At 45.1% G+C, this 26,289-nt stretch overlaps 3 protein-coding genes across 6 annotated transcripts; 1 reads left to right on the forward strand and 2 right to left on the reverse strand.

Moving 5' to 3' along the window:
- Positions 1–393: 393 nt before the first annotated feature.
- On the reverse strand, positions 394–5,101 carry LOC117900234 (Golgi phosphoprotein 3 homolog sauron). 3 transcript variants are annotated; one of them, XM_034810521.1, is made up of 6 exons: positions 4,374–5,101; positions 2,091–2,218; positions 1,903–2,021; positions 1,663–1,838; positions 1,313–1,596; positions 394–518 (listed from the first exon to the last, which is right to left on the reverse strand). In XM_034810521.1, the coding sequence occupies exons 1-5, from the start codon at positions 4,590–4,592 to the stop codon at positions 1,348–1,350; spliced, it is 891 nt and encodes a 296-aa protein (XP_034666412.1). In that variant the 5' UTR covers positions 4,593–5,101; the 3' UTR covers positions 394–518; positions 1,313–1,347. The 3 variants fall into 3 exon arrangements, with proteins under 3 accessions (XP_034666412.1, XP_034666411.1, XP_034666413.1); XM_034810520.1 differs by lacking the exon at positions 394–518 and having other exon boundaries at positions 960–1,596; XM_034810522.1 differs by lacking the exons at positions 394–518; positions 4,374–5,101 and adding an exon at positions 2,523–2,549 and having other exon boundaries at positions 960–1,596.
- A 203-nt stretch (positions 5,102–5,304) lies between these two features.
- Positions 5,305–5,855, forward strand: LOC117900235 (protein C10). Its single transcript, XM_034810524.1, has one exon. The coding sequence runs from the start codon at positions 5,413–5,415 to the stop codon at positions 5,761–5,763; it is 351 nt and encodes a 116-aa protein (XP_034666415.1). The 5' UTR covers positions 5,305–5,412; the 3' UTR covers positions 5,764–5,855.
- LOC117900232 (tudor and KH domain-containing protein homolog) lies at positions 5,852–11,017 on the reverse strand. 2 transcript variants are annotated; one of them, XM_034810518.1, is made up of 5 exons: positions 10,849–11,017; positions 7,780–8,146; positions 6,884–7,705; positions 6,716–6,822; positions 5,852–6,656 (listed from the first exon to the last, which is right to left on the reverse strand). In XM_034810518.1, exons 2-5 carry the CDS (start codon positions 8,073–8,075, stop codon positions 6,157–6,159), a joined length of 1,725 nt encoding a protein of 574 aa, XP_034666409.1. In that variant the 5' UTR covers positions 8,076–8,146; positions 10,849–11,017; the 3' UTR covers positions 5,852–6,156. The 2 variants fall into 2 exon arrangements, with proteins under 2 accessions (XP_034666409.1, XP_034666410.1); XM_034810519.1 differs by lacking the exon at positions 10,849–11,017 and adding an exon at positions 9,214–9,447.
- Between the last annotated feature and the right edge of the window lie 15,272 nt (positions 11,018–26,289).

Here is a 26,289-nt window from a genome sequence, read left to right on the forward strand (position 1 = left end):
TGCACACTCTACCAAATCAAACATTTATATCAATTTTGTTTTAATTTCACAATACCCTTGAAATCTGCTGTTCAGTTTGAAGTTCCCCAAGTTCGCATAAATATTTCCAATTTTGCACACTTTAATATATTAGTTATATGCATATATATTTATGTATTTCGTTTTATATTTTATTAGTCCTTTAAATAACTAAGAATTATTATTATTTGACGTGCACATTTTACATTTACATAGATTGTGTTTTTTCGTACTCTTTTTTGTTTGTTGTCTCTTCTAATTTTATTATTTTCGATTTTTCTTCACATATTTATTCTTTTGTTGTTAACATTTAGAAAAGTTTTTCTTTATAGCTTTTAGAAAAGGTTTTCTGAAGCAGTTAGAAAAAGTTGTTTCGTTTTCTTTCAATAAATTTCAATGTTCCCGAAATTCAATAACAATTTTAAATAAAATAAGAAAACATTTCCTATGATGAATGTCTCTGCGAGTGTTTCTGCCTGTCTGTTTCTTTGTGTGTGTATATTTGGGGGAGGTGCACATATACTTATGTGTGTGGCTGTAGTTAAAGTTTAAAAAGAAAGTGAAAGTGCGGAGTTTTAAAAACGTTTTGAACTTATATTCCGCCTGGCAATCACAAAATAAATATATAATTAAAAGCACACACAATTTGGGGGGGCATTAAAATATATTTAAATGTTTTTTATGTGGTATGGTATGTGTGTAATATAGTAGGATCTTCAGACAAAAGACAAAATATAGATTTGCACGGCACTTACAATTAGGGGTTACAGTTTATAATTACAAAAACATTGCCATAGCTCCTATCTCCTTCGATCTTCTGCACTCTCTCTCTCTCCCGAGCTACACCCTCAAAAGTTAACTGATTTTTATTTGTTTAGCTGTTTAGATTTATTCTCAAGTCAAGTCAAGTACTCTGGAACACAAGTTATTCTTTATTTTTTTTTAGAAAAAGAACTTCAACTATTGGCTAGCATTTCGTTTTTGTTTTATTCGGAATAATTGTTGAATACGTAAAAGAAATAATTAACCAAAAGGTGAACGGAGCAGTTGGATTTTGCAGCTTCTCTTTATATCGTATATATATAGATTGTATATCTTTTATGGCTGCTCTTCTCTCTGGGTGTTTGCTTAAAGTTTATATATATTTATATTTGATTGAAACTGAAAGGAGTCCCATCCCAGTCACAGCAAAAAGTTTCGTTTCTTAAACACAAAAAAGCAGCAAAATATGTATTCCAGATCTCTGTGTGTGTGTGTGTGTATATCCTTTTTTGGGTGTGTGTTTCTTGTATGTGTGTGTGCTGTTGAGAGGATCTAAGGTATCCCATTCTACTTCGTAAACGCCATAAAGACCGCCCAAAGTATCTCATTCGCATTCGGCTTGGCCGCCTCCGTTTCAAAATCAAGATCCAGCAGCTCTCGCACACGCTTCATGGCCACCTCGTAGTCATCGTCGTTTAGCGGTGCAAATGCATTCTCAATGACATCGCTGGCATGCGCCAAAAAGATTAACGCCAGCATACGCTTATCCATGCGCTGCGGATCATTCACCCATTTGGACAACACCGAATCTTGTATCTACAAAGAGACAGAGAAGAAACTTCTTAGAAAGTATTCTTTTGTGGGGATTGTGCCCTATTCTACCTTCTTAACCAGACGACATTTGACAACATTATCGTTGAGCGGATGTGTCGTCATATCGAAGAGCAGAAAATTTTGCTTTTCCGTTGTCAGCACACCCTTTTCCACCAGGTTCTTGGCCAGACGCTCGCGCACATTTTTTAGCTGGTAACGTAATTTCAATGGATTCCAAGTTTCACCTGAATAACAAAATATGTTTAAATAAATTATTCATTAATATATAAACTAATAACAAATACATACCACTAAGATATTCAATCCAACTCTGGACCGTCTCTGGTGGATCTGTTTCCTTAATGTGTTTCAGCGCCTCATCCAAAAGAACATCGCCCGTCGCCTGATCAGATTTCAATATCAATTTTCTAGGACACAGAAAATATGCAGAAATTATTTAAAGAGCGGTACATATTTTTATTTCCGTGGGTACACACCTTGTACATAGTCCACGTCGTCGCATGCCAGACTTTTCAATCATTACACGTCCACGGATGCCCAGTTCTATGAGAATGCAGCCACGCAATCCGCTTGATATGCAGTCATTCCAGAACGATGTGTAACCCTGCACACACAAAAATAGGTACAGAAACATGATAATTAATAGAGTCAATTAATGAGGGGGAACGCCAGTAGCTTTAGAGCTTCATGTTGCGGAGTTTTCCCACTGGTATATAATTAGTTGAAGTTCAGTTGCTAAAAATTCAGCAGCAATCAGCTTTTTTTGTATGCAAAGAACATAAGAGAAAAGTGGAGTAGTGATTCCATTGCTCTCAGATTTTTGATGAAAGATGCACAAGCGAAACGTGCAAAAGAGAATATCCTAGACTGTCCCCATTCAACATAAACGATGCAGAAGATCTATTTACCAATTTGAACATCCATTTACACAGCAACCTTGTCTGGCTTCCATTGATGGAAAATGTCCGAAAGCAGCCCACAGCCCGTGAAAGGTTGGTTTGTGTTCTGTTCTCGTTTATTAACCCAAAACAAATTCAACTGTTCAAAAGTTTAAACAGCTGTTGAATTCCCGCTCGAAAAGAGCCTCAGTGGCCGTGGCAACATTATTTTTAATTAATGTTACTTTTGAACTCTTGCTGCTGTCGTGCAACACGTGGAAATGCTGAATTTAGGTGATTTATTTCAGGTTTTTGGCTAAAGAAATTCATCGATTGTTATGCTTAGCACCCATAAAAGTCAGCCATGACTCTAATTTCTCTTCAATTGCCAAACCCCAATCAATAATGAATCATTCGCAACAGTATAAAGTCTTATCATCGATATTTAAAGGTTCTTTAATGTATATCTTTTCATATATTGAGTGACGTTCCATGGCGTTGATAAGAAGCAATGAAAACGGATGAATAGCAAAAGCATGTGCTGTGGAACATTTTCTGTGGAACTTCCTCAAACAATTAACCAAATGGTGAAAAAATGTCTCTGATAAGATGGGACTTGGCTGCCACACAGAAGACTTTCAAGCGAAACAATGGAGACGCAGCGACACGTTCACGTCCACGTCCGTTCCCTGGTTCCTCCCGCACGGTTCACTGCGGGCATAATATACTACTAATAAAAACAAATAGACGTCGTATCACTCATTCACAGTGTCATACATATATACATATCTACAGACATACATACATATATACTAGCATATGTACTTACATCACTGAGCACGACAATTGAGCGATAAAGCAGCGAGCGAGCGAGGAGCACACCAAATGAAATACAATACAGAAATAAAGTATACCCACCGATGGGGCACGTATTTTAATGACAAACAAACCAAAAATTATGCAAAATGATTTACTGAATATCTCAATAATATGCAAATTGAGCAACAGACACTTGTACGCATCCCATAGACAAAATGTGAGAGTGAGAGAGGGATCGAAAAACTCGTTTGATGCTGGAATGCCCCAAGCCGGAGGCTGTCTTTGATTTGAAGTTTAAGTCAAAGAAGAGCTGAAGCTTCTTGTATATGTTTTAATCGTGGAGTAGCCATTGTAACAGGAAGCTAAGAAGTGCTTCTTACACGTAGCCAACAACTAACTATACCGAATCATTAAAGATCATTAAAATTTTTGAATTTTTACAGAAAATATAATGATATATTTGCCGCCTGTTGAATGTTGCCAAAGATCTTTTTCTGAGTGTCCGAAAAGCGTTTATTCCATAATCTTTTTATCTATTAAAAGCTTTATTAATAGAAAACTGAGTAATTGAATTGGATTGGACTAAACGCTGGCCTCAAACTAAAAAAATCACTGATAAAAAGAGAATACCAAGAATAACTTTAGATAGCAGCCAGCATTGAATTCAAACAGAATAAAAACTCAAGTAGCAACCAGCAGATAAGCAAAACGTCACAAGAGACACAGATTTATGGCCAAAACAAATGGGGGCAGGGGGAGGCAAAGTAGACACTTGCTTTCAAAGCAAAATGCAACTTATATGTGGAAAAAACATTTAAAGTTTATTGCACAACAGACCTCCAAATGGGCAGACGAACGAGCATGGGAGCACACCACAAGCCAAAAATGCAACAAAGGGTAAAGAGCAAGAGATCGCAGTCGAAGCTGCTGCCAACATCTTCAGCGAGCAATTAATTAGCGCTCTAGCACGAAAGATAAGGCGCGAACATACTCCACTCCACCGCACTCCACTTCCTCTCTCTATCTGTGAATGTTTCTTGTTGTTTGTTTTGGGTAACGCACCTCTTTATCCTTGAGGCCCAGCAGCAGGACTTCCTCCATTAGCGTCAGCCGTGTCTCCTTGGAGTCACCATCATCGATGTTGTCCTCCTGATCCTTGTTGCTATCGTTCGCATCTTGATTGTCGTCTGGAGTATTGGCATTCAAGCCACCAGCTGCACCCTCGGCACCGTTCTCGCGAGACTTCACGGTGCGCCTGACCAAGCCATCCGAGCGATTCATTTTCTGATGGAAGCTACAAATGTGATGATGGTGATGATGATGTTGCTGTTAACGCTGGCTGCTGGCGCTTTGCCCTGCCTGGCTGCTGTTGCTGGTTCTTTTTGTGTGTGTGGCACAAATTGCTGACTCGTCGGCTGCTGCGGTTTGCTGGTAGTTGCCTGTACGCGCGCGGTTCTCTGTATATTGTTTTGAGTGTTGATAGTTCTGCTTCTTTGTTGTCCCCCCAAACTTTTCTCTGCTTTTTGCACACACGCACTTTTCACGTCTTGCACTAGAATGCACTCTCCCAAAAAATTGCGACGTCGTTGGGTCTCTCGTTGCTTGTTTACCGTTTATTTTTGCTTTATAACTCTCCAATTTTATATAATTTAGCTACACATCCTGAATGTTTACTCGCATATAGTTGCGTTTACTTTAAAAATATCAAAACTTGCACAAAATAAGCTTTTTTTATTTTTTGTCGTCGCTTCTGTTTCTTCGACGTGACATTTTCTTGCCTAGTGTTGGAAAGCGCATCAACCATTGGGCTGGGAAACTGGCTTGAACACGGGTTCACACTCGAAACAAATGAAAGCCAACAAGATATTTGATTATTTTATATTTAATTGCTAACTAAAACACTCAATTTATACAGTACAATGCATTTTTTGTGTACACTCAACAGCTGTTTGCCCAGTGTGGTAGGATGGTTGTGCGATATTTCACCTGCCATCGATAGTCGTGCCATCGATGTGTTTGCCAGCACTAGTAAAAAAAACATTAGACAGCTGAAGGATTTTTCGTAAAATTTCTTACTAATTTTCACTGCCACGCCCACGCCATGTCGTATTTGGCCAACTTCAATAACGAGAATGCCAAGCAAATTCTAATGGACATCATTCGGTGTGTAAACCAGCCGGAAAACTCGAAGAAACTGTCGCAAGCCAAGGCCTCGGCTGGCAAGGAAATGTTATTAATGATGCAGCACGTCTTCCCCCTGGTCATGCAACTGCAGCTGGAGGTAATCAAGGGCCATGGATTTCCAGCTAATCGCGAGGGCCTAGTGCAGTTCTCGCAGCTCGTACGAGAAATGGAACGCGATGATATGGAAATTGCACGCCTGCGCAGTCAAATTCGTGCCATCTATCTGCCGCCCATAGCTATAAATACAACAAATGATATACTAATTTAATAGAAAGTGTTTTACCCCCCACTGGCACGCAAGACTGTACCTAGGCTTAAGTTATCTCTTCACACATTAAAAGGCGAAGTTCTTTTTATACATTTTTGTGTGTTTTTTGTGTAATTTTTACAAATTTTTGTTCGTCTATTGCTAAAAACAATAAGTAACATGGCATATAGTTCATTTCTATAAACAATTAAGGATTTGTGCCAGTCCACGACATACATATATAAATTATCGTCAGTTCCGAGTCTAGGATATGCAGCCCCCCGCTTGCCGGGGGGTGGATACATTAAACAATTTCTTCATAACTAAAATGTAAGGATATCGCCTTAAAAACTAAGCATTTTATGTACACGTCAAGTAAGGAGAGCTGCCCTTGAGTAAATTAAGCGAGCATAACTAGTGGTTGCCATGCCCATTTGTGGTCGGTGAATTATTGTTGTTGCCATTCTGCTGGTCTGTCGCTGTGAGTTTGATTGGATCTATGCTGGCCAGGTCATTGCCATTTAGTTTATGCTGCAACTGCTCTAGCTGCTGGGCAAAATGCGCATCCTCCGCTGATGTGGAGCTGCTGTCGGCATCGTTTGTTAGCGACATCGACATGGGTGAGTGGGGCGTCAAAGGCGTTGTGCTGGCACACAGTTCCTCAATCGTTGAGTCGCTTTGATTCGAGAGCGTGCTGGAACGTGAACGCACCGGATATTCATCGTCTAGGGGCAGGGCAAAGCCCTGGGTAATCATCAAATCGCCAATATTCAAATCAGCTCCTTCGGCGGGATCGAACAGCTCCACGCCTGGCAATGGCGTGCCCTCACGGGCGGCTGCATTCACTGCCGAGCTCACCTTTGGGCGCTCCTTGTAGGTGACAACGCGTGCGTTAAGCTTACGCCAGTGGGCCACTGAAATAAACAATATTTTTATCGAATTACTTCCGTTTTTAAAAGGGGGTCTAACTCACCCTCGGTCATCTCTTCAAACTTGGTTATGGATGATTTTGGCCATGTATTTGGCTCACTGCTAATGGTAGACTTGACATTGGCCAGAAAGCATTCAACAGCTTGGAATCTAAGGGAAAATATTAGCACAAATTATAGCCATAGCAGTGACCCAGAGGTCCGTGACTCACCTGAGTGTCAGGAAATCGGTGCGCAGCTCACAAATGTCCGCTGGGGAGATGTACTCGCTGTCGCCGTAGTCCACAAAATAAAGATCAATCACCAGCTCCTGGGGATTGTATTGGTTGGGCATAATGTCCACGATCTCAGCGCGATACCATTTCTCGTCAAATTTAAATACAGCGGCCACAATCTGACCCACATAGGGTGCTGTGAGGACATGTTTGGCTCGGTTCTCGGCACTGCTGTAGTAGTTGGTCATCTCCTTGACCATATCGTCGAGTTTCTTCGACTGCGGACCCACCAGTTGCACCCAAAACTTTGTGGGCGAGGCCACAGCGGAGACATACACCTCCATGGGCTTGTCATCGCCACGGGCAGCCATCAGTTTGTCGCGCGGCTGCATGGAGCTGAGTGATGTCTGCGACGAGTACAGGCTGGAGCAGGCCACACTATTGGTGGGCGAACGGCGTGGCTCACGGCGTTGCTCCACTTCCTCGACGGAACGCAGCAGCTCTTCATCCTCCTCGATCTGATCGTCCAGCAATTTGCGTGCAATATTCACTTGCTTCTGATTTCCCACCAATGTGATCTTGGCCTTGCCATTCCGCCCGTTTGTATCGATTGTGACCTTGGCCAACGAATGGCGTCCGATGTCCTGGATAATCTCGCCACCACGTCCATTCAGCTTGCTCACCAGCCGCTGTGGCACCTGCAGCTCCACCTTGACAATGGGTGCACGCTCCAGATCACGTATGAGCAGCACACGGGCAGCCTTCACGGCCTCGGGTATGCCGCTAATGTCGCAAAATTTCTGTTGGCTGTCTTTGTCGCTGAAAAAGAAAGGAATTTCGGATAGAGGTTTGGTTTCTTCTGCAATTTTGATCAAACATTTAGATCCAATTACCGTAATCTTATCTTGGCCGTGGTTCGTTCCTCAATCAGCTTGATATTGGCACCGCCGCGGCCCATAATCACCGGCACATGGTCGTTGTCCACCACCATTTTGAGTACAATTTCCTTTGGCCTCTGCTGCTTCTGCTGTTGCTCCAATTCTGTTTGATTTCTGCTTTCTTCTTGGTCATCCTCATCGCTGCGATTCTTAAAGTACGCGTACAGCATGGCACCGCCCAGGGAACAAAGTCCCAGACCCAAGATCAATTTATATGTGGGCGTGCCAACAAAAGGATTATTGCGCAACATTTTGTAGGATTTATTTTATTTTAGTAGTTCAAGTCTCAAATCTTGATTATTCCTTGGAGCTGGCTGTCAAACTGCAAGCAAATAGATCAAAGAAATGTTAATGGAAAAATGTTAAGACTCTGACCAAGGCCAAGGTTAATATTTTTTGCGTGTGTGGTACCCGGCACGATACTTGTACTTAAAATAGAATAAAATGCGACTTTGGGTAGGCATTAGTTAGGTGTAAGTGAATCGATAGAAGACGAGGGTTAGGGGCTTCCCCCCTCTGCTTACATAAACACTTATCAAACTGGACATTCAATTTGACAAATTTCCGACCGAGCACAAATGAATTTTGGCACACAATTCGCACAAAAAGTGACTTCATAATTGAAATTGCCAGAGAGACAGGGAGAGGGAGGTGCTCGCTGCACAGAAAATAGATGCGTGACGTTACCTGGTGGCGAGAACACTATGCAACAAATTTTGAGCTGAGGCAGTTGCAACAAGGGATTTTCGTTGTAATAAATGAGTTATCCTACCATTAAAGCAAATTTATCAGAATTTAATTGAAATTATCAGAGTTAGGCTGTCCTTTCGTATTTGTTTTTGCATTTCTCGAGCATTCTCTTTTGCAGCATTCGCTTGTGCACCATTCGATTATGCTTCAATAATGTGGAAGCTATGAAGCACAAGGGGACAACCAGTGTAAAATGTCTTTTCACGACTTGTGTGTAGGATAGTGCCATGAAAAGCCATAAAGTTTAGCCATTACTTTACAAATTAAACACTTGGGTAATGCAATGCAATTAAACCAAAAATATATCTCGAAATAGTCGTGCGAACTGTTCTCCCTTAGCCAGTGTCCACAGTGTCTCTCGTTTTGTATACATATTCCATTTTTGTTAAATCTCAATAAATCACAATATTGTCGGAGCTTTTGCACTGGTTCTTGGACAAGTTAAACGAGTTTATGCGCTCATGTGTGTTATCAGACCGGTTTAATATTTATTTCCTCCAAATGCACTACACAAAAACTAAGCTTCTGTTTATCTATGTACTTTACTGATAAAAACCAAATTAATATTTGGGGAATACACGATAAACAACACCAAAAATAACTCATTAATTGGCTTTTTTTCGTTGTTGTGGCGCTGACCTTGATCGTGATTTTCGCTGTAGACTGTTTGCTTTTGCATTAAAGCTTTTGCTTTGTTTCTTTTTTTTGTAATTCAAACAAATGCTTTAACTCAATGAAGCGTCTTATTTGAGTCGACAATCGTTGCGTTGTTTGGTTTTTCCATTTTCACGTCGTCTAATTCGTTCGAAAGTCGTAAAATGATTAGAAAATTATTAATTCTCGCCAGACAGAGCTTGCCGTCGCCTCTACATTTCAGTATAAACTGTTGAAAATAAAGCAAATTTGAATATTTGGCCCCACAACGGTCGGTCGAAGCAGTTCCCCATATGAGAGAGCCGCCATCAGCTGTTCTTACTCTCTCACCAATACACGAACACAAGAGAGCGTCTAGCTTCGTTCTTATTGTTTACTTTGCCGGTTCATTTTGCATGGTATTGATGGTATAGAAGGGTATATTGTTTCACAGCTGCACATGCGTGTAGCTGGTGGAAGAAAGTTTTTGCGAACTCTGAAAGTATACATTTATTGAATTCTTCAACCCTAATATGCAAAACTATATGCTGACACCTGTTGCTTGCCAGTTGGAGGTTTCCCTTTAATTTGCATCCAAGCACACAAACCATATTGCAGGGTATCCCATAGTCGTAAGGTGAATGACACTATTTGAATTGCTCAAAAATTGAATAGAGCTGCATAAGCACATGTACGCGTATGACTCTGTAATTAACAGCAATACGACTATTGGCATAAAGTCAAATAATGAAAAGCAAACAAAACGTAAATTAGCTAGCGGCAGCGTGTCTGATGCAGAGCGAGAGAAGGGAGAGGAGAAAGAGCGTGTGAGCGGTAGAAAAGCTTGAGCCGAACAGAGGGAGAGTGCGCAGAGTGCTAAATTTAGTGAAATGACATAATAAACCGTTCGTTTGGCTTAAGTTGTGTTTGTGACGCGTAAGGACGCCGCTAACTGTACAATCGAACAGAGTTGATTTATGAATGGATCTGGGGGACAACTAGGATTACAGTTAGCTTAAATAGATCCACCAACAAGTGCCGTACATTAGCAGAGTGGTAGGGGACGTTCCCAATTCTCTCGCAAAGCAACATTTTGTTTGCCAACTATTGTGCGTTTCGTTTGCGAAGAGGTCACGCGGTGAAAATGCTTGGGATGAGTCGAATTTTCTATTGGCAAAGTTTCAAATTTGTATTTCGCATGTACGTATCTATTTATTGTCTCCGCCTGCCAGCCTGTTGCTAAATAAAGCCGCATCCACAACAAATATCTACGTCATCTTAAGGTATTTAATAATCCGCGAGGCTATTTGAAGAAACTTTCCTGAACAAGAATAAAGTCTATCATTCAGCGGAGTATATTATTTGCATTTTAGATTTGTATGCGCTGCAGGCTTCAAAGCTTTGCGAAGTTCTTAATGAAAAACCAGTTTGTCGAGCCAAAGGTAGAGATGCTACTTGCAAAAGGTAAAAAGGTCAATCGAGTGGGTTTTAAATGGCTTTAAACTTGAATAGTTATGCACGTACACTACACACACACGGATGTACATGAATGTGCGTACAACTGATAGTAAAAGTGCTGCTAATTCCGTAGCACGGCTGACATGTGTGCGTGTGTCTCGTCCATTCAATGCGTAAACTTACCCTATGCAGCTAGCTCTATGCCCGCTTTGTGACCGGCTGTGTTTGTTCTATGTCTAATTTGTTTATGGTGTCACTATTTAACCATTAACTTGATTCTTAGCTTGGAAGCACGATTTGTTATTGCAATTTGACAAAAAAAGCCGAGTCCGCTTAAAAACGTGCGAAGCAGTGTGACCGCGGACTTATCGACAAAATATACCGACAGACCCTCGGAAATATACCGAAATATACCCTTGCTTGTTGAAAATATACTGTAAATATACGGAGAAACTTGAATTATTTTATCGATTTTGATGTTCTATTTGATATTACCAGCTTGCAAAGGCTTTTAACAGTGAAACAATAATTTAATCCGTTTAAAGAATCAATTTGACGTATTTAAAATACTAATTTTTATTGGTTTGTATACCTTATTTCGATGAACTCAATTTCGTAGTCAAAATATCCAATGTACATCGATGAAACAAGCCGCCTGACCATCAGAAATATACCAAAATATACCATAAGTACACCCATAGAATTAGTCCCCTCCATTTACAGAGGTGAACACCCATTTCTTTAATATAACCTTGTGGTACTACAACGAAAACAAAATAAACGAAGACAGGAACAAACGTTTCTCAACGTATCAAAAGAATGTCCAAGCATGTTCTTTGTTCTTTCTATAGTTATGTAATGATAGTGGGAAATATCATAAAATAAGTGCATTTTGAATTTTTTTCATTCCTCGTCTTGAGATTACCCGCAATATTTGATTTTGTCAATCGATGATGAAACGAAATATGGGTACTTTTGTGCGATAGGAAGAACTCATCGGCTATTAAATAAATTAATGTGACCATAAATTGAAATGGAAAATATATCAAGTAAACAGTGCTGCCCCATGCGCGGAAAATTTCAAATAATTATTCAACAGAATTTTCATATATCTTATCAGCGATTCATGCGATTCCACGCACCTCACCTTGACGACATAAACTTTCGGCACAGGTATTTCCCTTTCATCTTGCTCGCCCTGCCCAGTGGGCGGTTTTAATTTGTGCAACGTTTTGCACAAATTGTCGAAGGGGAACGCAGTTTTTTTTTTTTTTTTTTTTTTTTAATATGTTTTAAGTAATTTCTGCACATTTGCGAATTTTTATCGCGGACCACAAAACTTTGTCCTTTGTTCTTTTCGACATGACAACGAGCGAGTGCGCTCCGGCTGATGGTTGGCTCTCTTCCTCTCTCTCTCCCTCTGCCGTGACTGTTGTTGGCGCGGTTGTAATGATGACTTTATGACTTTATTTACGTGCAATAAAGGAAACATTTCGCTTTTGCCCCAGGCCAGCAGCCCGGATCCGCAGCCGGGCTTTGAGCATCCGGCCACTACTTCCGAATATAAATGCGATTTCCAAGTTAATTTATTCGGCTGCCCCTGTGATGCTTTTTCATCTTCCTCCCTGCCTGAAAAGGAGAATCCGCAGTAGGCTGAATTTAAATGCGTTCTTAGTTTTTGGGCTCGAATATGTTAAATACTCGGAGCCCAGCTGGCGCTCTACCTTTGCCAGGGACGACAGTCCATGTCCTGGCCGAGTGTGTGGGCGTGGCCAAGTGCTGGGCCATGTTAACATGTGCTTGCGCCTGACGCATGTCTTGCTCAAGTTTTTGCACAAAATTTGCATTTCAATGATTAAAGTGCTAAAATGTTGGACGCAGACAAAAGGACTAGCCTAATGGCTTTATAACAGGCCAAACATCTCTCAAGTCAGATGCGTTTTTAATATACTTTCACACCATGAACAAAAGCTGCTTAGCAGAGTGTAAAAACTTAAACTTTAAAATTTAGCATTCAACTTTTTTCAAATTTAAATTCAAACTGATCTTCGCGGTCAGCGTGGTTATCGATAGTTGCGTGTGCGTGTGTGTGTGTGTGTGCCCCCCTATCGATCCTGCTGTTTGTTGACATTTGGCCAAAGCAACTCTGACAGCGAACCAAAAGTTGTGTGAAAAGTTAGAAAAGAATTCCGTGTCGCCTGTCCATTCAATTTAAGCATCTAGATTCCAGTGCCGCAGCCAATTAGATAAATCACTCGCTCGACTATCCGCGTGGAGTGGGGGCAGCAGCCGCAGCACAAATTGCTGCTCCATTTGCATGATAAGCACGGGAATGCGCAGGCAGGCAGGCGGGCATCGTGGCCAGATAAAAAGGTGGAACAAAGCACAAAAGCAACGCGCGTGTGGTGATGGTGCGTGGGGCTTTGCCTGTTTAATTGAATTGGGCGTGCGTGCGAATTGGGGAAATGTTGGAATTTGATGTGCTAATGCAGCCACGCCCCTGCCAAACACCGGCAGAGAGATAGAGAGACACTGCCAAAACACTTGACGACACTCGCAGCAGAAGCGGCAGTGCAGTGCAGGCGGTGGACATGCCAGTGGTGTGAGCGTTGCGATGCACGTCAGCCGCAGTGCGTGAAATGCATTTAAAATTTTCAGCTGCATACTTGTCGCCGTCAAATTACAGCGCGTCGAGTGCAACACGCTTTGTGCATGCACAGCAGCGGGGAGAGAGCAGAGCGCGGAGAGCAAAGCAGTGCTGTAAGTGCGAGTGAGTGCCCTGCCATGTGTTTTTGAAATGCACTTGAAGCACGCATTAGAGAGAATGCCAGGCAAGAACGGAATGGAATGGAATGGAACGTAACGGCTTCTCTCTGCCATGTGAGCTTTTTCTGGGAATTGCACAGATTAACCGGTACGTACACAAAGATTTAATGTAATGTAATGTAAGTACACTGCTTGCCACACAATTGATATGCACAGCCAGAAGCACAAGGAGAGAGCCATTATGGGGGGAGACACACTGAGCAGAGAGCTCTTACAGTTCTCCAGTTTACAGTTCTGCGTGTGGGCATGCATGCGTGTGTGTGTGTGTCTGTGTGCGTGTGCGTGCGTTCTCGAAAACCCTTTTGTTTGTTTAAGCTCCGGAAACAACAAAACAAAAAGCAAACAAGACGACAACCGACAGACGGACAGACGGCAGGCTGAAGCTGTTGCTGCTGCTGTTGCTGCTGCTGCAGGGTTTTAGTTTACCGATGAGGCTTTTACGGGCTTAACATATTAATTAAACCTGAAGTGGAAACACGATACCCGACACAGGGTCAACTTTAAATTAAGTTTTAATCTGTTGCTCATATTTAAACAGCAGCCACCCAGCCTCCCGCCCATCCATCCAGCATTCAGCCAGCATTCCCTCAGCATTCAGTCAGCCAGCATTTCCTTGTGTCTGTCTGACTGATGATTGTTTCGGTGACAAAAACCCAGCCCAAGTGCTTGTCGGTGTAGGCATTTCTGTTTCTGCTGCACACTAATTGAAATTGGTCATTTGTGGGTGGGAGCTTGCCCCTCCCCGCAGGCAGGAGACAGACAGCAGCTCAAGATGCCAGGGGATGCCAACTCAGTCGGAACTGAGATTAGTGTTGAGTAATTTCCGCTGCAAAAAGTGTCAATAAATGTGGCAGCAACTACGTAATCCTCAACAGGTGCAGCCTGGCTCCACGATCGATAAGTAATCCTCTCCCAATCATGTCCAGAAAAAATCACATAACTCTAGGCTTACGGCACACACGTGATGCGGCAGGCTGCGTCCCCAACTGCCTGGCAGATTGACAGCTTAATAAATTAAAATGCATTAAGTGGCTGTGCGTAGATTTGCGGCAGCTATAAATCTTCCACCCCACATCCGACTCCAAACGGATGAACAGACGCAGCCATTGCCGAGCTGCCTTTGGGCTTAAATATTATATTGTAATTCAAATATTTATGGCCATCAGCGTAAATAAAACTGTCTACTAAACATGGCCGGGAGCAGGAGCAAGAGCAAGAGCAGCAGCAGCAGCCTGCCTGTGATGTATGTGGCTCAGGTGAGCCGCCGCCACCTGTCACACCTTTGCTGCTGCCCCTGCCCTGCCCTGTCCTGTCTTCCACTGTAAGCTCGCAAGGCAACAAATTCTCACGCACCCAGCCATTGACACGCTGCTGCTAAGCTGTTGAAGGCAGGCCACGGCACCCGCAGCTGGCAAAAATGAAACACCAACAGAGGGGAATCGACTGCGGGAGTACTCAGCCAGCAGCCCGAGGCGGCAAACAGCAGGCAGCAGGAACCCCCACAAATAGGAGGGTAAGAAATCAAAAACATGCAAAGTAGATGCATATTTGTCAAAGGGTGGGAGGAGCAGGCGGCGGAGGCAGGAGCCTGGCAAATGGCTGATAGTGTGTGCGGATAATGGAATGGATTTCAGCTTTGGATTTCAGACTACGATTCGCGCCAGTATGAATACCCGAAAAAGGAAAACACAATCAGAATCGCAGAGAAGCGAGCAATAAATAAACATCCTCACAGCACAGATGGGGGACAGGCAGAGGGATGGAGACAGGGACTGGGCAAGGAAAGATGCGGGACAGAGAGGCAGGGTCGCAGTGGAGGCAGTGGGCGAGGAAACCCAGTGGCCGGGAATCGCACGACCAATCATAATAATCATGAGCATTCCCATTCGTACCGCACAGCCTGGACACAGGACATTGTGGCTGTGTGTGGCTGTGGGGGAAATGTGTTGCCTACTTTTCAGCGTCCACATCTAGCCCTCGCTCTGTGTGTGTTTGGCTGTCTGTGTCTGTGTGTGTGTGTGTGTGCTCGCTTCAATAAATTGTCCGTTATCATTTTCATGTTTTCCCATTGACAACGGTTGGGTTTGAGGCTGGGAGTGAATCGAAAAGCGGCTTGCAAGATGCGTAGGCTTCAAGGGATTCCCACAGAGAGAGAGTTGCCCCAACCGCTCCAAAGAGCTGGAGCTGAAGCTGGAGCTGGAGCCTAATTTGCCGGAAATAAATGTGCAGCGATGTGTGTGGACTTAGGAAGCCAAGGTTCGCGTCGCGTCTAGCGCTGCTCGCTGTCTGACGGAAAGAGAGAGCTAAGGACCGAGGACTCGCCTGCACACGCAATGCGGTAACCTTAGGGCCAACTTGATGGCCATGCCCCATGCTACATGATGGAGTGCCGGTTATTATTGAAGCGGCAGGAAATTCGAAACTTGTCAGCAGTTGGCGGAAGCCGCCAGAGGAAGGAGCTCGACGAAGTGCTCGCGGCAAATCGAATTCCGTTCGATTGCATTTAGCAGCGCAAAAGGGGCACAAGGCAGGACATCCTTGAGCAGATTGGATGAAAGTTTAAGTTCAAAACTCACATGCAGCAGATTAGAGAGCGAAAGCGAGCGAGCGGCGGACAGTCAAATGGATCAAAAGGCAGACCCAGACTCCTTTTCAGAGCACGTTTTCAGGGAGATATTTATAATCAACTGGAATCCCGCACTCCGCAGATAAAGCAAAAACGTAAATGGATACTCTTGCCCCATAAACAGCGATTACAAAGGGAACTTCGCTCTCATTCGCTTCACTCTTAAAAGGCGAATGGTGTTTGCTTGCTTGGTGCTTCCCTTCGACGGAGTTTTCTCGTTAAATTTCCCAAGCGGTGCCATTAGCGGAAACGTCTGCGAGGCAACCAACAGCTTAAAGCAGCTCAAAAGAAGTGGAACGAGGAGTGTTCCCCTTCCGAAATAAGTTTAATGGACAGCCAGGCAGCAGTTCTCGTTAACTGAAAAGTTCCGCGCGCCCATCGATAGGTTCCAGCGGCAGGCGGCAGTCCTGGCAGCAGCCCTTTACAGCTGCTGATGGCAGCCATTAGCGTGGCTTGGCCAGATTTCCGGCTGAGGTGGCATAGTGTCCCTCCTACATCATCTCTTGTGCTGGTCGTCGTCATCAATTGTTTCGGCGTTGCCCGTCGCTTGTCGGCAATCAATCAGCGCCGCACGTAGACCGTAGGCTCCCTGCATGCCGGGCTGCCTGCCTGCCTGACTTCCCTGGCTCTTTGCATAATTAAAAAAGTATGCGTTATGCCGTTTACCTGGCGTTTATTTTGGCCGTAGCAGGAGTCGAGACTGGAGTGGAGTCGATGTCAGTGGAAATCCCCCACTGACAGGGAATTTAAATTACAAAGGTTTCCGTCTGCCTGTTCGTTCGATGGCTGAGTAAGCAATACCAAAGCCAACACCTGACACCGCGCCTGAATGCTGGATCTGCTGCTGCTGCTGCTGCTGCTGCTCCTTCTGCTGTTGTTGCTGCTGTTGTCGAAAGGCAAATTCAATTAAGTTGATGAAACGACAATTGTAAGCGGGGAGGAGGAGCAGCAGCAGCAGCCACAACGTGGCTATAAAATCACATTCAGGATAAATCAGAATCATCTGCCGTCTCTCGCTCCCTCTCATTGTGGATTCCATTTAAATTAAGAGGCATGCAGCATAGGTTGGAGCATGGATGGCAGCTTGCCACACACAGAGAGACAGCGAGACAGCGAGACAGCGAGCGGAATGCCAAAGCCAAAGGTAACTCAATTATGGGCATCGGTGGACATAACGAGCGTTGGATGGACACGTGTAGTCGGGTTATTATTATTATCCCCCAGCACCACCCCGCAGCGTGCACAGCATTTAATTCCATTCAATTGGACTCTGCAGCGAGTTGCACGAAAGGGAAGATTGCATCAGCAATTGGGTTTCATTGGACATAACCCTGCTCCTCTGCTCCTCTGTGTGGCACAGAACTAATTGCCAGAGCCAGATCGAATTCGCTGCATTTGCAAATTGAATAAGTGAATGATTTGCCCACGACACTTGTCAGCATCCTGCCGGCTGCCGGCTGCCTGCTGCTGCCTGCTGCTGCACCAATTAGTCAATCAGCCAAAGGCAACAAACGCCATTTCCCTATTGAGTGGAAAACAAGAAAGTTCTCGCCGAAAACCCAATTAAACAAATAAAAATGAAGACCAGTGCCTGCCTCCTCTGGGGCATTGCAACACCAGTAATTAGTGCACTCTCCACTGGGAGCGCAATCTGGCGGCTCGGCTCACTTGACCGTCTTTCATTCGCGTTCTGGGACCGAAGCTTTGTTCATGCTCTCATTGCTTGCTCTCCTTCTCCCTGTCTTTGCTCCCTTTTCTGGGTACTTTTCAAGTGCGTTTTCTTCAGCATTTCTTTTCTTTTCTCGGGCTTGGCCTGCTTTGGCGCCTTTGTTGATTCTTTTAAATTTCGCCTTTCAATTATTTTATGCAAATAAGCAAACGGAGCGCAGATTATGCCAGCTTGACAGGATTCCCCCAACCATCCGTCCATCCATTCATCTCTCTCTCGTTTCGCGCTCTCACTCTCCTCGCGCTCTCTCTCTCCCTCTCTCTCTCGCTGCTTTTATCCCGCAACGAAAAGAGCCGAAAGAAATCCGCGAATGAATTGCTTGCCATTGTTGTTGTGGGTGCCAGTTCCAGTTCCACTCTCCGCCTGAACCTGAGCCTTCCCCGTCGCCTCACCTCTCTTGTCTTTGGTTTTGCCGTTCCGCTGGACCCTTCCTCGGAGCGTAATCAACTTAAGTTGGGTTTTTGGTCAAATGGGTTTGTGTTCATTTCAAGTGTTTTTGCAAAAAAAACTTCAACAACAACGAACCAAAAACAAAACACGAGTATAAAGCGATTTTCTGTTCTAATGTTTGGCTGTTTTCCTTTTGCTTAATTGGGGGTCCTCAGGGGAGCAGTTGCCAAAGCAAAAGCCTCCAAAAGAGAGACATACTGCTTGACAGTACCAATCATCTGCTGCTGCTTGTCTGGTAGATTGCAGGAAGTAGCCCTAAAGGGTTTGCTTATCAAGTGGCGGCAGTTTCAATTGATTTCTGTGTCTGTTTCCATTTACTCAAATCCTTCGTTAATAGATTAATCGCAGTGCTTGATCTATGGGTAAATGGCAAAGCAGTCAAAGTGTATTCCCCTGCTGACCAGAATAACAGCGCTGGCGCGGCGGCCGCACTGTTAGCAGCCTATCGTAACAGCGTGTTTACGCTGCCCGCTAACAGCCCTGGTCAACAGCCTCTTTCCGCTCCCCGCTAACAGCCGGTAACTCAACCATTCTACAGTGCTGCTAGTCAGTCTGCATTGCTGTTAGCGCACCTGTAAACTCTACAGTGCTGTTAGCGCTCTCCGGAAGCGCTCTGAGACTCGCCCTCTCTCTCACGATCCAAACGGTAACTGGAATAAAGTGACGCTCGGACAGCCGCTACTTTAGTATTCTTTCCACCCCGGCATCGTAACAGGCCCGCATGCAAACAACTACCGTCATTAATGTCAATTAATTCAGCTTCACCCTTCCCTTGCCCATTCTATCACAATTTCTATTTTAATTTTAAACAGCAACTTCAACTCCCTGGACAGCTATTTGCGAGGGGTCTGCTGCTGCTTCCCTCAACGCTAATTAATTAATACCCAATCATAACTAATTGTCTCCAAGGAATTGATGAAATATTTAAACGCTTTTTTGGTGCTCCCCATGCTGTAATTTGAATTATCATCGCCCATCGAACATTTTTGCAAATGTCAAAGCCAGTGTGGCATGTCCGCAGAGACCTTCGTAGGAAAGTGTACCCACAGTGGGTGAAGGGTCTTGGTCTCTGTCCTGCCACAGCTGCTGCTGCTCCCCCTGTCGATGCTGCTGCTGCTCCCCCTATCGATGCTGCTGCTGCTCCCCGTATCGATGCTGCTGCTCCTCCTTCTTCGCCCTGCCTAGAGAAAGGAAAATAATTGAGATGTCGGCAGAAATGTAAGTGGACTTTTATTGACTGTTTTGCTGCTTGGCTGGAATGAATGGGTGGGTACGGACAAGGTCCTCTTATCCTTTCACACACACATGCACAGCACAGGCTGTGTGTGTGTGTGGCACATTCCTCTGTGATATCTCATTCGTGCCACAACAAATGGCGTGCATCGCTTTTGTCTACCCGTTTTGAGGTTGAGGTGTGCAAAAGTGTGCTGCACACGGGAAAATCAATAGATTGACGACGACTTGGGGGCATGACTCGCGTCTCTGACTCTGACTCTGACCCTGTGCTAACCTTCGGCGCGTCCCACCTGGCGCTCGCCCTGCTGCTCCCTCTGATTGGGTTAGTGGCCGGGGCCTGGGCCTGGGCTCTTTAAGATTGCCCTTGCACGTACACACATTTTATGCTAATAACAATAGCAACAACGGCGAAAGTCACTGGGAATCTGAGGGCAGGAATTGCCGTTTTACCTGCCAGCCCCTGCCTCTAGCTGCTGCTGCTGCTGTCCCTTCCCTGACATCAATGCGCGCCAGCCCCAAGTGTCCTTAAGCGTCGTCGAGTGGCATTTTGGTTTTGCCGTTGCCGCTGCCGCTGCCGTTGCCAATGCCTGTCCGGAGTTGAAGAGATTGTGTTGCGGTTGAATTGCGTCAAACATATTTGACATTTTATTATAACAACGCAATATTGCAGGATATTACACACCCCAAACACAGCCACGCCCCCTAAACACACACACACGAAAGCGGCTTCCCCTCTCTGCAGTCCCCCCCTGATGACTTGAAGTGTTTTTCATTAACTGCTGCTTATGAATATTAAATTAAAAGTGCCTCTGCCCGTGTGCCTCTGCCAATACGAGGCTGGCATTGGCCTGCTCCAGGAAGTCGGAAAAACAGGCAAGAAATCCGCTTAGAACTCTGCCTTGCCCCCTCGAAGCAGAGACAATGATGCCTAAGACCCGTCGGCATATTAAAAGAGCTTTCCAAATTGAATTTTGCGCCAGACCGGAATAAAGCTATTTGGCTGCCGAGACGCGAATTCAATTGCAACTTTAACTGGCGGGTCGGGGCGGATCTTGGGCTCCACTTAGAGCGTGCCCCGCTCCCATTTAGTAGGAGTTGCATGCAGCTCATGAATTGTAAATGAAATTAAAAACGTGTTCGCTAAAAATAATAATAGAAAGTGAACAAGTAGCAGCAGCAGCAGCAGAAGGAACAGCAGAAGAAGCCAGCGAAAAGCACACTAATGGAAAACAGAGGCAGAGAAAACTGTTGCAAGTGAAGGTTGTTGCATCTACTTGGGACAGGCACAGGGAGTGAGCGAGAGAGTCAACAATGAATGGGGCAGCGCAACTCCTGTCTGGCAAACGGATTATTCCAAGGCACGCCAGGACTTAGTGTTGTAAGCTCCAACTGTTTGCATGTTGCCCTGTTACTTGGGTTGCTCCTGCTGCTGCCTGCTCCCTCCCCTTGCTGCTGTCCATAATTAAGTCGTAGCAAATAGTTAGTCGGACACTGCGGAATGCCAAATGAGGAGCGGGCCATGGCAGCTGGTAGCTGGCATCTGTCAGAGAACATGTAAACACATCAGCCAGCAGGAGATGTGTTGCAATCAGCAGACAGCGCTGCATCTGTCATCGAAGCGAATCCCATTAAGAGATGGCAGAGATAAAGGCGTGAGGCGCCAATCACGAACCAACAGATTACCGCTAGATGAAGTGCTGCCTCGGCCACAGCTCACGCGCTCAGCTCTTGAATTAAATCGAGCGATTTCAATTGAGTTATACATAATGTGTGCAGTCATGGACAATGTGCATGGTATGTTAGCAGACTTCGTGTTTTGAATAGGAGCATCAAAGTGGGCTAAGACTCTCACGATGATCTGCGCACCTCGCTGGGACTGCATCTGTCATTATCGATGGAATCTTTGTTTCATGTCGTAGCACCATTGATGGCATGTAATTATAAAAAAGACAAAGTAAAAATGTGCATTAATCGTAAAATTTGTAAAGCCCATGCCTTTTTTTGGTAGCAGATATTTTCAGGTTGGATTTGTCTTTAATCTGGCACTGTACCCACACAACAAATGTCAAATGTGACTCTCTCTCTCTCTCTCGTAATTAGTTTACGCTCGAGTCTCCCACTCTCTCTCTCTCTCTCTCTCTCTCTTGTTTGCAATCAAGCTGGGAGTGTACTTTCATGTTATGCTTTCTGTCATTGCATGTGGATAATCCTTGGGGAACGGAATCATCTGCAAAAAGCAATCAAAGATGCGAGTCTCTCTCTTGCTCTCTCACGCTGCCATCTCCAGAGTGCACGCAACACACACACACCCACACACACACACACACATTTGCTGCTACAAATTGAGTGCTCCACGGCTGCTCTTAGCACTCTGCTCCCCCCGCTCCCCATCTGTCTTGAGGCAACTTTTCGGTTACTTGAAAATTCAATTTTACGCAGCATGCGCAAATCACGATTAAAATCCGGTGCGTGTGCATACTTTTGCGGCTGGAAATGTAGCGAGAGCAGCTGGGGGGAGGTGGAGAAGGAGAAAGAGAGAGGAAGATGATGAGCGGAAAGAATGGGGGAAGCAGCAACAGCAGCAGCAGGGGGAGCCTGTAGTCTCTGCACTTCCCTTTTGCGGACTGTGTGGTTTGGGGCGGCACAAAACTATGAAAATGTGTTTTTCAAATTGCGAAACAATTTGTTTGACCGTAATTGAACTTTGTCGTCGTGCCTCATTTTCATACCGCCCCACACCCCCTCTCACCCTGCTTTAGCTACGTTCATTGTCGTAAAGAAAACTTTTGGGAGCGTCATCGTCGTCGTAAAAGTTTTTGTTCGCGCGCAGCCTGCGGCGAATGGCCGTCGCAGCCCTCGGACGCCATTTGTTGATTTCTCTCTCACCCACTCTCCCTCTCTCTCTCTGTGTGTCTGCGGTTTGGCCAATTTATAGAGGCAGTCTCTGCATTCATTGCCGCTGCAATTGCAAAACAATAAACAATGCAAAGGTCTCCCCTCGAATGTTTTTCTCTTTTGTGATTTTAGCATAATTGTCGCCACACGCATGAATATTTCAGCAGCAAGTTAATCCTGCAGCCCCAAGCAGTCGTAGGCCAAGTGTAAAAACCAAAATCCAACTCAATGCCAGTTCAAGAGCTCGACAGAAAGTTTTCCCCTTCATAATAATTCATGTCCCAACGGCAGCTGGCCACAATGCAAAACGCCGATAATTGGCAGGAGGGGAAAAGCCATGGAAGGGACTGGGGAGAACACCAGCAAAATGTTGGGAGCGGGGAGAACACCCGCAAAAGGAAGGGAGCGTGAAAATCTGCCTGTGGCACGCACAACTTTTCAGCTCCTTCTGTGTGCAGTCAGTTGGAAAATGCATTCACTACTCGAACAAACACACACAGATGTTTAGTCCTTAGAGTCGAGGGACTCGTTGTCACTAGCTGGAAGAGCTTCTATTTCTTGGCAAGGCGAAGTTTGGCTTGGAAGTTGGCAGTGGCAGTGCCTTAGGATTAAATCTTCAACCAAAGCCTGGCAACAATCAGACACCCTTTTGCTTAAGGAACTGCTTGATCACGTCTCATTAAGATGATTGCCCAATGGGTGTCCAGGAACGCCTGTGTGAATGTCTGCCTTACATATGTTCCTGTCCAGCAGCGTGCCTGAATGCCCATCTCCTGTGTCCTGTTCCCATTGCTGCCTGCCTGGCCCTTCTATTTGTCAGGCGTAATTAGCCGCAAAGTATGCTATTTGCACAATATTGCACATTGGCCATGGCCATCATCATTTGGCCTGTGGAAACTTTTGCTTTATTGAGACATTTACCGAGTGCCCAGCCCCAGACACAGGTCCGCCACATTCACATTCTGTGGTGTGGCGGCGACTGCTCACATGCCGTGAGGCCAGGCCGGACTTTGAGGGCTGCCACTCACAACGCTCGATCGCCGCACAATGCAAACCACCAGCAACAGGAGCGGGACAATGGCCGAGTCGGGGGAGGGCAGTAGAGGCAGAGGCAGGAGCTGCGAGGAGCCAACTATTACAAAGGCATTGCTGACGCGCTCTTGCCCCCAGCAGCAGCAGCCCAGGCAACAGCTGCAGGGCTGCACGTTGCTGTGGCACTGTGTCCAGGGTGTTGCATGGCTGTTGCCTCTGTGTGTGTGTGTGTGTGTGTGTGTGCAAAATACCACAATTTCAATTTCAAAGTATCCTTTTAGTCAAAAGGAAATGACATTTACGCGCTTTGTTGTGGTTTGCTCATGCATAAAACATTTTTAGTTTCTATTTTTTCTCTCTTTTTTTTTTCCTCTGACGCACTTGATGCTGATACGGCTGCTGTTGCTGTTGCAAGGTGGGCGTGGCATAACAATGTTTGGTTCAAGCGACAACTCCTCTCGGACCACAGCGCAATGGGTCGCTGAAGCAGCTTAAAAAGTATTCTTAAAGAAGGGGAAATATATTTATGGGAATTAAATTCTGGTTTCGCTCAGCACAATGGATGGAGGAAACACTGGGCACTGGCCTTGGGGCAAGTGGCTTGGACTCCGGTTGGGGGCTCCTTCTCCTCCTGCTGCTGCTGCTGCTGCTATTTTTCACTGGAGAACAACACAAACTTTTCGAATGGAAATGGCGCAGTGGTGCCGAAATGCTGAGGGAGAAGCTGAAGCTGAAGCCAGCTGGCGATTGTTTTAAATATTTCGTGCAAACAGGTTAAACTTTAAATAAAAAACGCGGAAAAAGGGGGTTGGGGGTGTTGCCTGGGTGATTGCCAACAATAAGTGCAAAAATCAATGCTGCCTTGGGGCGTTCCGTTCCGTTGCCGTTGCCGTTGCCGTTGCCGTCTCCGGCGGTTGCTCTTGCCAAAGCGCTGCAAATGCGCTTCCTGTTTCCTTCAGGAGCTGTAGGACTCTGTGAGGAGTGCGAGGACATTTGTTGAATATCAACAGGAAATGCAGTGAATAAACACGTCGAGTTGTCGATTCATCGATGCAACGAACGAGGCATTGTGTATCCCCATTCCTCCCTGCCATATCCTTTCATTGTGTACCCCGAAACAGGATACAGGATGCAGGATGAACTAGCAGCAGCAGCAGCAACGGCAGCGGCAGCGGCTGGGGTGCGATGCTCTTTCGTATGCATTCAATTTCATTCGAAGCTCCACAGATTCAATTCTATGCGAGTGATGATGTCTGCACCACCCACCGCCGCTTTCAATTTGAATGGAGTCGGATGTCTCCTCCCGGCAATGGCCAGCAAATAATGCCAAATGCACTTCCAATGACTGCGCAGCGGCAGCAGCAACAATTGCATTGTGTTTAGACTATAAGATACCCCACAAGTGGTATTCTGTGCGATTTTTGGATGCAATGATGCAAAAAGAGATGCAAATGCTGCTCAAAAGAGGAAGTTATTGAAGGAAGTTGAAGTTTTCTTTGCCCTCTTTGCCCAAAAGAGAGACCACCCAAAGCAACACGTTGTCTAATTTCATCGTGTGTCGCAAAAGCGCAGCGCGCTCTCTCTTTGAGACTAGCTTTGGCCGCTCAAAAGTGCCAGCAGGTAGAAACCAGAAAACTTCGTTGTCAGTGCATGTGTGAGCGAACGAAAGAGAGGCCACCCAAAACGCCACGTTGCCCAATTTCAACATGGATCGTAAAAGCACTTTACCGCAATGCGCTCTCTCTTCGGTACGAGCTTTGGCCGCTCGACAATGCTAGCAGGTAGAAACTTTGTTGTTACTTTTGTAGGTGAACGAAAGAGGACCAGAAAGAGAGACCCAAAACGCCACGTTGCCTAATTTCAACATTGATCTTAAAAGCGAGCGGCAGCTTCTCTCAGAGCGCAGTCAGATTGCTTAACATAGTCTGTTAAGCTGTGGTGTTAACATTGCTATTGCCCTTCGATTTGCAAAGGTGCAGAGTGCCGTTGCCAGAGACGTCTAAAAGTAAGCTGTAGTCGGGAGGTGTCACTGGCTGTTAACGGAGAGCGGTAATAGGCTGTTGTTCAGGGCGGCTGTTAGCTTGGGGTGTTAACAGCGCCTCTCTTCGAGCGGCTGTTTTAATAAAGCAAATAAATTCAGGAATAAATTGCTGTACTCCAAAGGCGTTTGCACAAATACACCCTCAGTTTTTAGCAGCAGTCCGAGGATATCAGAAAAACAACAATCGCCGTGCGGCACACACACACAAATTTGCATTGCAGCTCGTTGCTTGCGATGCTTGCGATGCATTCGTTGCGTAATTGCATTCATCAAAAAAGCGAACGGCAAATGGCATTCATGAGAACGGCAATCAAATTAAAGTCCAGGCTAAAATGTTTTCCAATTTTCCCGCTCAGAGTCTTTTTTGCAGGTGGAAGAGCCTTTTTGAGAACTACAAGCCGTGGTGGCTCTTGTGCAACTTATGCAATCAAAGCCAGGTCTCATGGCACACTCTTCTTACTGTCCCAACCCACTGCACCATAACGGCACCTCTCAGCATAAGCCATCATATTTTTGTGTCGTCCATCGTCCATCAGCTGGCCAGCAGAGCGAACATCAGACCATCAGTCAGTCAGTCGGTCAGTCAATCATTTGAATCGTTTTCGTTTACGTTTCGTTCTCGTTTTCGATTCCAATCAATTTGTTTGGCATTTTTGGCTGCCTTCACAACCACGTCCCCCGTCCCCCGTCCCCCTTCTCCTTTTGGGTCCGGGGAAACGCTTTTTGTTTGCTTCCATCGATTTGCGCTCCACTCACACAGCAGAAACAAAAAGGCAGAAACCGACAAAA

This window comes from Drosophila subobscura, chromosome U (genome assembly GCF_008121235.1).
Source record: "Drosophila subobscura isolate 14011-0131.10 chromosome U, UCBerk_Dsub_1.0, whole genome shotgun sequence".
NCBI lineage: Eukaryota > Metazoa > Arthropoda > Insecta > Diptera > Drosophilidae > Drosophila > Drosophila subobscura.

What these genes read in the sequence shown, in the direction of transcription:
- LOC117900234 (XM_034810521.1), bottom strand. Translation starts at nt 4,592, where the DNA reads ATGAATCGCTCGGATGGCTTGGTCAGGCGCACCGTGAAGTCTCGCGAG. An exon ending in TGGGCCTCAAGGATAAAGAG is followed by an intron (nt 2,219 to 4,373) that starts GTGCGTTACCCA and finishes TTGTGTGTGCAG; the next exon opens with GGTTACACATCGTTCTGGAA. An exon ending in TTGGATTGAATATCTTAGTG is followed by an intron (nt 1,839 to 1,902) that starts GTATGTATTTGT and finishes TTTGTTATTCAG; the next exon opens with GTGAAACTTGGAATCCATTG.
- LOC117900235 (XM_034810524.1), top strand. Translation starts at nt 5,413, where the DNA reads ATGTCGTATTTGGCCAACTTCAATAACGAGAATGCCAAGCAAATTCTA.
- LOC117900232 (XM_034810518.1), bottom strand. Translation starts at nt 8,075, where the DNA reads ATGTTGCGCAATAATCCTTTTGTTGGCACGCCCACATATAAATTGATC. An exon ending in ACGGCCAAGATAAGATTACG is followed by an intron (nt 7,706 to 7,779) that starts GTAATTGGATCT and finishes TTTCTTTTTCAG; the next exon opens with CGACAAAGACAGCCAACAGA. An exon ending in ACCGATTTCCTGACACTCAG is followed by an intron (nt 6,823 to 6,883) that starts GTGAGTCACGGA and finishes ATTTTCCCTTAG; the next exon opens with ATTCCAAGCTGTTGAATGCT.